The 13551-nt window shown below is 47.4% G+C and overlaps 1 protein-coding gene across 4 annotated transcripts in view; it reads left to right on the top strand.

The window, feature by feature from the left end:
* Positions 1 to 2945: 2945 nt before the first annotated feature.
* LOC106574403 (neuronal membrane glycoprotein M6-b) overlaps positions 2946 to 13551 on the top strand; it is a 36428-nt gene continuing 25822 nt past the window's right edge. The window contains exon 1 of one of the 4 annotated variants that reach the window (XM_014150266.2): positions 2946 to 3271. In XM_014150266.2, coding sequence (XP_014005741.1) covers positions 3268 to 3271 — 4 coding nt within the window. In that variant the 5' untranslated portion in view covers positions 2946 to 3267. Of the gene's footprint in view, positions 3272 to 12429; positions 12831 to 13551 lie in introns of those variants that run through there. The other 3 variants (XM_014150265.2, XM_014150264.2, XM_014150262.2) reach the window with 3 other exon arrangements.

The following is a 13551-nucleotide window of genomic DNA, read 5'->3' as shown; positions in this document are numbered from 1 at the left end:
CTTTCTCCTGGTTCTTGGTTGCTGTATGCAGTGCGCGTGCGTTTGTCAGCGTTTGAGTGTACTGCACTAAATGAAGGTAACGAGCTATATACGTTATGTATCGTGCATTTATTCACGGTGAGTTACCGTCTATAATAATGTTATAGCTATTGACGTTTGAGGATATATCTATTTTATTTTTGGTGTGTGTCTAACCGCCAGCTGCCTCCATCTTTGTTTTGATGATGTCATTGCTAGCTGCTGATCATTTGCTCGCTATGGTTCCCCTGGAGCGCCTATGTTAGCCAACTAACTTTAGCTAGTACAAGTTTTGAAATTAAGTGTTTTATGACAACAATGCATTTGCCTTTACAGACTGTAGCTGCGATCTAAACCACGCTGCCAGAGAAGCACCACCATGGTAAGGTGCCTTTCTAGAATCAAGATACCACATTGGACTTTTTTGGTTAGCCTAGTTCTGCACTTTTTGGTTAGCTTTTTCACGTTAAACATTGATGAAACAATGTATGTTGGTTGGGTGTTATCAATGAATCATGGTGATAACAATGTCATCGATCCTCTGTTGTCCTGGACAGGAGGACCATGGTAGCATCTACTCCTGGTTTGCCCACCCTGTGTATGGCCACTACTGGCAGCATTACCAGCAGGCTATGAACTGGCACCAGAGAGACAAGCAGGCCTACAGAAAGGCCTGGGAGGCTGCCTACGGGCCAGGGTACCCCCAACAGTACCCCACTGCCCCCAAATGGTATGCAGACTAGCATGGGGGAGAGAGTGGAGAGTGGAGGGAGGAGAGCGGAGGAGACGGTCACTGCTAAGGACCATGTGGAAGAGGATTTGGAGGGGGGTGCAGATGACGAGGAGGGGGACGCGGAAAGTGGCTCGGACAGCGAGATCGAATGTGATGTCAGCAACATGGAGATCACAGAGGAGCTGCGCCAGTATTTTGCCCAGACTGAGCGGCACAAAGAGGAGCTCTGTGTGTGTGTGTGTGTGTGTGTGTGTGTGTGTGTGTGTGTGTGTGTGTGTGTGTGTGTGTGTGTGTGTGTGTGTGTGTGTGTGTGTGTCAGTCTCTACATCTAAAAGTTCCACAATGAGTGTTAATAACTCTATAATAACCCCCTAACACCACGGTCATATGGTCTTTTGGTCATATTGCTGTATAAGTAGACAACGTAACGCACCATTACAACGACATGTAATGAATTCTGAGGCTGACTTTAACAGCCTTGTGTCTTGTGTTCCTCCCCACAGAGAAGCAGCTGGAGGCGGAGCAGCAGGATACTTACGTGTTGGCCGACCAGGACATGCACAGAATTTCCTGGCCCACCAGGTCGCTGCCCCCCTCTGAGCGGCCGGGCGAGCGCCAAGGCGCTGAGATGAAGAAACTGTACGGGGAAGACGCGGCAAAGATCCAGGGCATGGAGACGGCCGTGCAGCTCACCTTCGACAGAAACTGTGACAAGAAACAGCCTAAATACTGGCCCGTCATCCCTCTAAAACTGTAGCTCCACTGCGGACATATGTTCTTCCAATGGAGCCCACCCACACACTGCTCCAGTCTAGACAACCCCCTGAAACATAGAGCTGAGAAACTGGGTCATGTTCAGTAGGGAGGAAACTGATTGAGACGGAGAGGTACTCCCTGAAACCTGATCACAGTGCCTAAACATTCCCCTCCTCTCACCATAACATCTTATGTCAACCATCATTTTTTTTTTTGGGGGGGGGGGAGATTTTGTTTCTGTCATTCTTAGCCAGGTATTTCTGTTCTTCTGGTTTCACAATGAAATGACAAATTCATAAGATGCAGGCACAAGAAGAGGATGAGTATACACAATTTGCATAAATGTTTAAGCTCCCCCAGCAAATTTAAGTTTACAGACTCAAAAGTTCAATCTTTTTTTCAGGCTACCTGTTCTGTCAACGAGCATGGTTTCATGTCCAGGTAGCCTTCAATCTATCTCTTATTGCTGTCAAGGTAGTTGTTTTTTCTTGTTGTTTTTTTAATATTTGGGGGGGATTTCTTTCCTATTTCATTCAACCACAAATGAAGAAGGAGATCGTTTTGATTTCATCATCTCCAGATACTGCATAATAGCCTTGGCCTCAATGTTTGTCTGCTTCTTTCTCAACATTCAGATGGGTTGCATCTGTCTCAGCGGCTCAGGTACAACAATGTGTTGGTTTCTTCCCATGTGTTTGTTTTATATCAAAATCGTTTTTTTATTTTTATATATAAGATTGTTGATATAGTTTCTAATAAAGAATGTTTGATGAATTGAAACTCTAAATACATTATCAGATTTGAAATGTCAAATTCTGTTTCAGTGAGGCTAATGATCATTTATGGCCCTGTAAATAGAATTTTGGTACTTTGATTTAATTTGGTCTGAGTCTGTTATATATGAGAATCCAGCCACTGAGTGGATTCCGGCATAGCTGTAGTGAAGGTTTTGGCTTTGATTTTTAAAACAACTTACTGTCGCAGGTAATCAGCTGGTCCAACTGCTAGAAAAGAGGCCAGCACACAGAACCAGACCTCTACTCTAGTGAGTTACATCTACACACGCTTGACATTTACATTGGGGTCATGGTGCAACAAACCGTTGGTGACGTTCTGTGTCAGAGTAAGGAGCTGCAGAGGTCTTGCATCACCTGGCATTTCACTCTTAGCCCACTGGCCACGGAGGCCAAGCCAAGAGGTCAAATGTGATATTTTATAGCTAATTTCCTCCCCTATCATAAACACTGATGTTACTTCTCTTGTCCCATTCAAGTTTATTCAATTTTACAAAAACAGGCACTGTAACAGTATTGACAAAAACAACCCCCCCAATAAAAATCATTACTATCCAGGCTGTATCACATCCGGATTGGCCCAGCGTCGCCTGGGTTTGGCTGAGTAGGCCCTCATTGTAAATAAGAATTTGTTCTTAACTGACTTGCCTAGTTATATAAAGGTTAAATACTAAAATAAAATACTACATCAAGCGGGTCATTATAGAGATCAAAATATGTTGAATGCAATTTTGTTGCAGACATGAGTAAGCTTTTCTATTGACTAAAAAGGGCCCGAGGCCCAGCAGCGACGTCACTCACCCTTCCCCAGTCCCCACGGGATGGGGTGCATTGATTTCGGGGTTAGCGTTCGTGCACTGGTGCTCCAGCGCGCGCCCTGCTGCTCTGCACGAAACAGCTCCCCACTTGCAGAACTTTTTGTCACATCGCATCTGCCAAGCACTGAAGTTCTACGAAAGTAACAAAATGGGTAGGTGCAATTATTAATACCCAAATACTTTCCTCTTCGTTTCTTCAACTGGAAAACTTGAGTATACATGTCTTTTTTTTTTTTTTACTTCATGCTTGGGTACGTTATTAATGTCATAGCAATGGTGTTCAACAGGATAGAGTGCTTGATTTAGTGGGCACATAGACGTAGCCTACAAGCGCGATCAATTGACAAAATTAAGGCGATGTTAAGTGATTTTCTTTATGGTGGCAGGTATACATTCTATCATCTGAACTGCGCTCTCATAGTTCCTTTGCCTAATCTAGTCTACTGTCTAATGCATGAATGCTGAGCATTTTCTGTGATTTGGCTGATTTTACGCAACAAAAAATTATAATCCAATAAAGTAATAGGTCTAAAGAATGTAGTAGCCTACAGTGACATTTTTTTTTTTTTTTTGTGTTCTGTTTTATATTATATCAGCTTTTTCTGTCTACGCTAATAAATTAAGTGAATGCGGTGACAGATCGTGTGTGTGTGAATCTGGGTGCACGTCCTCGTGTGTCCTGGCCCCTGTTGTAATGGATGGGAAAGAATCCAAATGTTCTGTCCCAGCTGTGGCCTAGGAATAATTCATTTTACTCTGGACATTCTCCGCCGACCCGGCAGCGTGTATCCATGGAGTCTGATGGCAGACTACTCTCTGCCCCAACAGAGACTGGGAATATTCTCGTAGTGAAATTGTTTCTGCTTGCTGTGTGAGCAAAGAGTTTGACTTGGGACACAGTGGCGGTTCTAGACCATTTCAACTGGGGGGGCCAAGCTGGGGCCAGTTGTACTGTTAGAGGGGCCAGTTACATTAGACGTTATTGTTGTCATATCGTTTTCTTCACTGCATTGCTGGCATTAGCAGGCAAAAGACCATGTTCATAATCATTAGTGTTCCGCGTTGCCACTGTCTAATAACGGATGTAAAAAAAGAACGATAGCAAAAATGTGTTATGTAAAAATGATTTCATACTCCACATTTAGGAGGGCCACAAAGGGGTCCAAAATTGTTGTCACAGGGGCACTGGCCCCCACTGCCCCCCCCCCCCACCAGAACCCCTAGTGTTAGGACACTGACTGACTAATCAAAAGGAAACCATGGTGCTCTACACTGACTGACTACCCACGAGGACCTCACTTAGTTGTCGCTGCCGTCTCTGTTGAATGGAACTGAGATAGCTACAGTATGTTCCTGGGCGTGTCGTGTCATTGTTTCAGCCTTGTCTGGTTGTTATGGCTGACCGTGACAGAGTTGCACGACACTGGCTGTGCTCTCTAGCAACAGCAGCCTTCAACACTCTTACCCAGGGAGGTAGTGATGTCAGCCAACCTCTCTAACAAGATGCCGTCTCTCTCTCTCTCTCTCTCTTCTCTCTTTGCTCTTGTCTGGTTGGTTAGGAATCGGTTGAGTTACTGCTTCATGAAGCGCTTCACAGACAGAGATGGCTCATTCATCCCCCAGTCTCTCCCCTGAAACTATTCCACAGGTTGTTACTGTAAATGAGAATGTGTTCTCAGTCAACTTACCTGGTAAAATAATTGTTATATAAAATAAATGGCCATTTGTTTATTGTGAGTTGAGCAGCGAAGAGCCTCTTCAACACACACTTGATGAACACGTGCACAGACACACACACACACACACACACACACTAGATGAACTAACTTGGATATTTGGGTAAACAGAGGACCGGAGCAGAGGTCTTACTCCTCTCTCTTTCCTCTCTTACGCCACTTGTCGCTGTAAAGAAATCTCCATGACCGCCATATGCTGTCTGGCTACTGTAGCCATGCCCGTGGTAGGAGCCACTTCTGAGACTTTCCTACAACCATTGGTTTCTCTGGTCTCCGAGACGGAAGATGGAGGGATCGTTGTGATGACTTGTTGCCATAGCGACAGCTATGTATGCTGGGAGCTTAAAAGCACCGTCTCAATCCTGTCACGTGTGATCTGGGGACACTCATGTGCGCAAACATACATACATACACACACACACACACACACACACACACACACACACACACAGGCCGAGCATGCCTATTTGTAGCCCTGTCAATCTTTCTTTCCATCTACATGGGAACACCATAACGATGACGCTGATGATACTAACCTCCCAGGCCTGTTTGTTCTCTCTCCTGCAAAATGACTTATTATTGGCCTCTGAGTGATCACTGTAAAGGATTCCGTTGGAGCGACAAGGATTCGCTCCAAGGTTTCCGTTGGAGCGTTATGGTTCCCATGCAGGTGCAACATTTTCCTGGGTGGTGGGGGGGCGGGTTGTTTTGAAGCAGAGGCCCTGGTCATGTGACCCTGGCTTCCTGGGATATAGATGAAATGGTGGTGGTGGGAGGGCGGGGGGGGGGGGGGTGTACCTGCTGTGGGGATGTGATGTGACATCATGTTGAGCTGCCTGCAGTATCTGGGCCAGAGGGATTACGGGGCTAGTCAGATAAAACAGTGGGGGGCGGGGTAGGAGGGCTGGGTAAAGCATGTCAGCAAAGACAGTGGTGAGATATTGTGAGTTGTTAAGGGAGACCCCACACTCCCGCCTCGATTTCCATCCTCAGCTCCTTGGCTTTTGAGCTCGCTGACTAGAAGATGATGCACGAGATAGACGGGAAAGCAAAATGCATGAATGATCTGTTTTTAATCAAACAGTGGTTGCTTCTCGAGAGGAGAGTTGTGACCTGTCCCCTGAGTTATTCAGACACTTTTATCCCAATGTGTCTCCATTCCTGGGATCTCAGTGTTTTGTCTTGGAGTCTCTTAAACCCTCAAACTCCCCTGCCCTCCCTATGTAACTCCCCTCACATCCCTATATGTCTAGGGATGGATGCTGGCTCAGGAAATTGTCGGACCACACAGTATAGTTCAGCCAGTTAAGGTGAGGAAACTAGAGTTGCGGGTGTTTTCATTTAGGCAGTGTCTGAGAGCCAAATCGGACGTGACCAGCAGAGATTGCATGGATGTACATGTGTGAGTGTCTCTGTATGTGTGTGTGCTCTAGTAAAACTGTGTGGGGAGTGAGTAGTGAGCAGGCAAGGTTGTCGGCAGGATTGGGAAAGGTGCCGCCAGAACCTACAACTCGCCTTGTTGATGTTTGTGTGTTTGGTTACTAAGGATGAACTCTTTCCAGCATCCACGTTCAGAGTCCCTGATGAGAGGGAGCTAGGCGTCTCCTTAGCGACCGCCAGTGTAGGGGCGGGGTGAGAGCGTGCAGAGAATGGCCTGGCAGGAAAGTGGGTCATCCTGCCAGATTACGTCCCGTGTGGCCGGCTCTGTCTGCTCTTCCCCGTCTAACCAGGGGAGCAGAATAGGAGTCGCTGCTGTGTCACAGCCCTCCATGTCCTCTAGTCCCAGCTGTGGTTGACTTAATCAGAACATCCATTGGTTTTCTCCCAGCCAACGTTTCCCTTTTACAGGAAGCAAAGGCAATTAAAATGGCCAGGATTAGACTAAAGCATCAGCAGGAGGCTCCTAATGCCCACTCCCAGATAATGTGCATTTTGTGTGTGTGTGTGTGTATTAGTTTTGTTGCTGGTGTTTGTGATCAGTCGATGAAACGGCATCCCCACCCGATAAGCAGTAGACACACACACCATCACTGGACGAGTTGCTGCTATCCCAGGTTAGTAGGACACTAGACTCAGACGACGGTTCAGAGAGGGTTCAGGGGTCAGACAAGGGCCGCCCATTGGAGGAAACACAGTAGGCTGCAGTAGGGTGACCTAATGGGGGTCGTGAGAATCATGGGAACTTGTCCACTAACATGGGCGTGTCTCAATTTGCACCCTATTCCCTATATACAGTAGTTCACTACTTTTAGAGCACCGTTAATTAGGGAATAGGGTGCCATTTGGGATGATGCAGGTGCATGCAGAATGCCTCTAGGGGTGGTGTGCTTGTTGTTCTTGGTGCATTGAGAAAATCCTGTTTTTTTCTCTAATGGATGGAGAGTCCCGCAAGCGGTGGAGGGGAGGCAGGTCTTCAGGGGCTTTAAATAACTCTTCAGAGGGAGGGAGACCGAGACAGCTTGAGGCAAAAACAAAAACACGGCTGTTTGTTCTAAAGCCTCTGTCTGGGTGGCCATCCACTAGCTCTGGGGAGATGGTCAATAGACCATGTCATAAGTTGAACTGCTGATGGCCTAGACCAGGGCTGCCCAACAGTCTTCCTGGAGATCCACTGTCCTGTAGGTTTTCAGTCCAATCCTAATTTAGCGTATCCGATTCAGCTAGTTAAGGTCTTGTTGAGCAGCTAATTAGTAGAATCAGGTGTGTTAAATTAGGGTTGGACTGAAAACCCACAGGACGGTAGATCTCCAGGAAGAGTGTTGGGCAGCTCTGGCCTAGACAGAACATCCACCCACAGGGTTGACTATATATGTCGCTGTTTCTTTTCCAAACTTTACTAGACTCTCTTTACAGCCATCGATATTTGGCTCAGGATTTCAAAGATTTGCACTTTATTGACTACAGCTGTCGGAGAGAACACGGAAGACGTGTCCTAGGTACCGATAGCATCCTTAGTTTCTGTCACGCTCGGACCTAGGAGAGCTGTGTTTTTTCTGTTTATTTAGGTCAAGGTGTGATATGGATGGGCAGTCTATGTTTTTTGTTTCTATGTTTTGTTCTTGTTTTTCTAGTTCTAGGTTGAGTGTTGATGATCTCCAATTAGAGGCAGCTGGTTCGTGTTGTCTCTAATTGGAGATCATATTTAAGTTGGGGTTTGTCTATGGGGTTTTGTGGGTAGTTGTTTTCCGTTTTGTAGGTATTACCTGATGGAACTGTTGGCTGTCGTTTTTGTTGTTTTCTGTTTAGTGTCATTATTTAAAAAAATTATGAGCACTCTACACGACGTACCTTGGTCCCCTTTATACGACCCATGTTACAGAACTACCCACCATGATTGGATCAAGCGGCGTGCCCAGGCAGAAATGGACACCTGGTCACACAAGGAGTGGACGGAAAGGAGAAACTGGACTTGGGGCCAAGTAATAGAGAGGTATCGGAACCTACCGGGGAAGAACGAGAGGCAGCCCCCCAAAAAAGTTTTGGGGGGGCATACGGGTAGTTTGGCTGGGCCAGGACTGAGACCTGAGCCAACTCCCCATGCTTATTGTAGTGAGCATGTGCCTGCCTCTCACGCTCTCTCTCCAGTGCGCCTCCGTAGCCCAGTACGTCCTGTGCCTGCTCCTCGCGCTCTCCCTCCAGTGCGCCTCCATAATCCAGTACGTCCTGTGCCTGCTCCTCGCACTCTCCCTCCAGTTCGCCTCCATAGCCCAGTACGGCCGGTGCGTCTTCCTAGTCCGGTGAGACCTGTTTCAGCTCCACGATCTAAGCCTCCAGTGATAAGCGATGGTCCGAAGCCTATAGAGATGATCCACGGCACGAAGCCTCTAGTGATGATCCATGGCCCGGAGCCTGTAGGGATAAACCCTGGCACGAAGCCTGTAGGAATAATCCATGGCGCGGAACCTGTAGAGATGATCCATGGCATGTAGCCAGCAGCAGCGGTCACTAGTCCTGAACCGATAATGACGCTTCCCAGTCCAGAGCCTCCAGCGACGCTCACCAGTCCGGAGCCTCCAGCGACGCTCACCAGTCCGGAGCCTCCAGCGACGCTCACCAGTCCGGAGCCTCCAGCGACGCTCCTCAGCCCGGAGCCTCCAGCGACGCTCCTCAGCCCGGAGCCTCCAGCGGCGGTCCGCAGCCCGGAGCCTCCAGCGGCGGTCTGCAGCTGGAGGCTCCGGCGGTCGGCGGTCCGGAGGCTCCTCCAGCGGCGGTCTGCGGCCCGGAGCCTCCAGCGGCGGTCTGCGGCCCGGAGCCTCCAGCGGCGGTCTGCGGCCCGGAGCCTCCAGCGGCGGTCGGCGGTCCGGAGCCTCCAGCGGCGGTCTGCGGCCCGGAGCCTCCAGCGGCGGTCTGCGGCCCGGAGCCTCCAGCGGCGGTCGGCGGCCCGGAGCCTCCAGCGGCGGTCGGCGGCCCGAGCCTCCAGCGGCGGTCGGCGGCCCGGAGCCTCCAGCGGCGGTCTGCGGCCCGGAGCCTCCAGCGGCGGTCTGCGGCCCGGAGCCTCCAGCGGCGGTCTGCGGCCCGGAGCCTCCAGCGGCGGTCGGCGGTCCGGAGTCTTAAGCGGCGGTTGGCGGTCCAAAGCCTCCGGCGATGATCCACAGTCTGGTTCCTCCGGACACACAGAAGCGGGAGATCAGCGGGCGGTGGGGGCTCTACGCCCCCATCCATACCAAGTATGGATGCCCACCCGGACCCTCCCCAATAGGTTCAGGTTTGCGGCCAGGAGTCCGCACCTTTGGGGGGGGGGTACTGTCACGCTCTGACCTAGGAGAGCTGTGTTTTTTCTGTTTATTTAGGTCAGGGTGTGATATGGGTGGGCAGTCTATGTTTTTTGTTTCTATGTTTTGTTCTTGTTTTTCTAGTTCTAGGTTGAGTTTTGATGATCTCTAATTAGAGGCAGCTGGTTCGTGTTGTCTCTAATTGGAGATGATATTTAAGTTGGGTTTTGTCTATGGGGTTTTGTGGGTAGTTTTCCATTTTGTAGGTATTACCTGATGGAACTGTTGGCTGTCATTTTTGTTGTTTTCTGTTTAGTGTCATTATTAAAGAAAATTATGAGCACTCTACATGCCGCACCTTGGTCCCCTTTATACGACCCATGTTACAGTTTGATAGATTTCAATCAGTTTATGGCTGTCGTCTTGTTGACATGTCACCATAGCAACAGCGATTAACATCCCCTCGGCCTAACATAATCTCTCTGATGTTGAGTCGATATTTGAATCGACTCACGTGTTGACTTGTGAAAGATCGAACCGATCCAGTTTGCCAAGTCAGATGTACATAAATATCCTTTAACGGAATTGGTTAAGTTTTGTAAACCGATTTCCAAAATGGAGGTTCTTTGGGAGTGGGACAGAATTGGAGGACATAACTGCAGTGTTGTTTCCAGGGACATCAAAGGGAGGCCAGACTGTTCCTTTCTCCCCATTAACTCCACATAGGAGGGCATAATGGAGCCGTAATGGCCTCATTACTGGGAGAGAGACGACCCATTGTGGCTCTAGTTTCTCTCTATTCCACAGTAATGAGGAAGGAGAGGGGTCCCGATCCCTCTCCTTAATTCATACTTTTTAAAACTATGAATATTATTATTTTGTGGTCATAAGAAAGTAAGTAGTCATTTCCTCTGAGGAATTAAAGGCAGTGTTCCATTGTTGAGTTCTTTAAAGGGAAGCCATGTGGCTGACATCTTTGGTTCAGTGCATTTTTGGACTTTAATAGAGAGAGGAATTCTGGGACATAGAATAAGTCAGCAAAGACTAGTGATCAGGGTGGCCTTGACCAGAGTGTGTTAGAGGGCCACATTAAAACGAGAGAGAGTTAGTTCTTGGCCTGTCTAGACCACATTTGTTAGTCCTTAGTGGATAATTCACAGCCAGTATACAGGATACAGTCATATGGATACAGAGGATTAATATACAGGGATATTAAATCCCCCGATTCCCCAATGTCCATCCCAACCAGAGACTAACCATAGAAATATAATAACTAGAACAGCTGTTTTTGGTATGACACTATGGTCAAGGATTCTATGATTGGGGCTGATAGCCACTCTACTTGACAAAAGCCCAATGTCTAATTCTGCAGGAGATTTCCAGAGAGGATATACGGTATTGGCTTGACCTGTTATATCTCCTAAATTGGAACAGATTGGATCCAAACCTCAAAGTGTGTGTAGTATGTGTGTGTGTGTATTATGTGTGTGCAGGAGGAGAGAATGCCAGGGCCCACTGTATCTCATCTTCTGGACAAGTGCTTAATCTGTGACCCAGCATAAGGGATTATTGGATGTGGGGGAAATGGACCTTGAAGGTTCACCCAGGAGGTTTGCTGTTTGCTTCCTCTCTATGACCATTGAATTAGAGGATGTGTGTGTGTGACGATATTCAACGTTCAGGAGCCTAGCTGTAGGGTTAAACTGCACTGCCCAGTGCTCAGCTCAGATAGCCAGCCTGAGCCTCCATATGAAGATCTTTGCACCACATATTGGACCCTCAGAGTCTGACTACTGGTGACATTCTGTGAAACACCTGTGAGTGCTCTGAAAGCCCCTTTCCTGGACAGTTGTGTGGCTCTGCTACAACAGACAGAGCACTAGGCTTTGTCCAGCTAGACACCAAGCATTTGAGCTGCATTAGGCCACGTGCATCAGAATTAATACCTTATTTAAGAGGATTCGGGGCAGATGGCGTCCCTTTGTCTGAGGATGTGTGTGTATTATTAGAAAACGAGCTGAACAATAGTACACAGAGAAAATTAATTCAAATGAATTATGAATGTCGTTTTTTCTTTGTCATTTGTTTGTCCAGCATGAAATATCTTATATTTTGTTAGGATGGGAAAGTCTGTAACCATCCCCCCATCCCCCAAACTGTAGGACTATACTTCAGAAGTACAGATCAAATAAAGCCTAGACTATTCTGTATTATTTTCTCTCTCTCGGTATCTCCCTCTTCTCCCTCTCTCCTCATCTCCCTCTTCTCCCTCTCTCCTTCTTCTCCCTCTCTCTCTCTCTCTCTCTCTCTCTCTACTCTCTGTAGATCACCCACTCTCTCTCTTTCTAGCCCTCTAGTCACCAGATGGAGAGTGGGCGGTGTGTTTTTGTGTGATAGCTGCTGTGGGTTAGTGCAAGTGCATATGTGAGCGTTGACGTGTGTGTATTTTGTGTGTCAGTGCTGTGACTTTACACATTGGTGCATGTGTGTGCTAACAGATACAGCCTGCGGTGCAGTAACCTATAACCCTGATTTAACACCTCACTATCTGTATCTCTCTCCCTTTTTCTCTGTTTCTTTTGCTTTCTTTCTCTCACCTGTGTGATATAGCTGTACACTCTTAGAAACAAAGTTACTATATAGAACCTTAAAGGGTTCTTCTTCTGAGAACCCTTTGAAGAACCCTTTTTGGTTGCAGGTAGAACCCTTTTGGGTTCCATTTACAGAGGGTTCTACCTGGAACCCAAAAGGTTTCTACCTGGAACCAAAGAGGGTTCTACCTGGAATAAAAAAATGGTTTACCCTATGGGGACAGCAGAAGAAGCAGTTTTTTTCCGGAAGTGTAGGGATGCTATGTGCCTGGAGGCAGGGATGGGTCATGTGATTGAGTTCATTCTATACTATAAAATAGAATGGGCGCTTAAAAATCTGCCATGATCAACGTTTTTATCCATCGCCAAATTGGGATCGCAAGTGACATACGCCCAAAGCGTTAGCTGGCATCGTTTAGGGAGCACTAATCTGTGCAAAATCGGACAAGACCTTTGAATCTTGAACCGGGATTGTAGCCTAGTATATACAGAGGAGCTAAGCTTGCAAGTGAGAGAGGGTGAGGGAGGGAGGGAGAGAGAGAGAGAGCAAAGTCAGAATCCAAAAGCCAGGGAGAAAAAGTATTCAAAGGAAAACATTCCAAATGGATGGGACGAAGCCAGCCATGGAGTCTACCACAGAGGAAAACCAAGAGGAGAGGGAAGAAAGCAAAGGTACGGAATGGTCGTTGTTTGATACGGAGCGTTTCTGCGCGTTTCAACCGTACTGTTAGACTACTGCGCGATTTCACCTACTTGCGATGGCTTCGCTTCACGTGACACAAAAGCGCTGTTTTCTCCTCCTGCACCATGGCTTGCTCTGGCATGTGTTTTGTTATGAGCCTTTTGCAAATGACAAAGAATATTAAATAAAAACATTTTTGTGTATCCCATCAACGTGGGTTTTTATTTGGACATGTTTTGCGCGACCAAGATAGAGGGCTGAAGGCGCGCGCTCGGTTTTATGGAACATAGTTAATGCCAATTTGCTTTGCTGCAGCCATGTAGAATCACCATAACCCTGTTTTTCAATCATGTGAAAATTATAAATGACTCGTGTGGCCCATCAAAGGCGGGGTTGTATCCATTGTATGGTCTCCTTTTGTAATTTTTTTCTGTCTCAGGTGCGCGTATTGGTGTGGGCTAATGGTAAGGTGCATGGACCACTGCTGCCGAGATTTGATCTCATCATTGCGAAATAACCGTTTCACAAAGGGATTTTGTCATAGACGTGGTCGTCAATGTGACTGTTATTGTTGTCTTTGGTTTATGGAATAGATAAATTAGGATTTGGTTCTTTTGTTCGAGTATAACAGGATGCAGCGCAGGGCGCCCGTATGTTGACGACCGTTGATAAAAAAAAACATTCCTCTGGGAATAAGGGATCAGCGACACA

The sequence above is a fragment of the Salmo salar genome, chromosome ssa16 (assembly GCF_905237065.1).
Source record: "Salmo salar chromosome ssa16, Ssal_v3.1, whole genome shotgun sequence".
Taxonomy (NCBI): Eukaryota; Metazoa; Chordata; class Actinopteri; order Salmoniformes; family Salmonidae; genus Salmo; species Salmo salar.
This window is presented reverse-complemented; position numbering and strand designations above follow the sequence as displayed.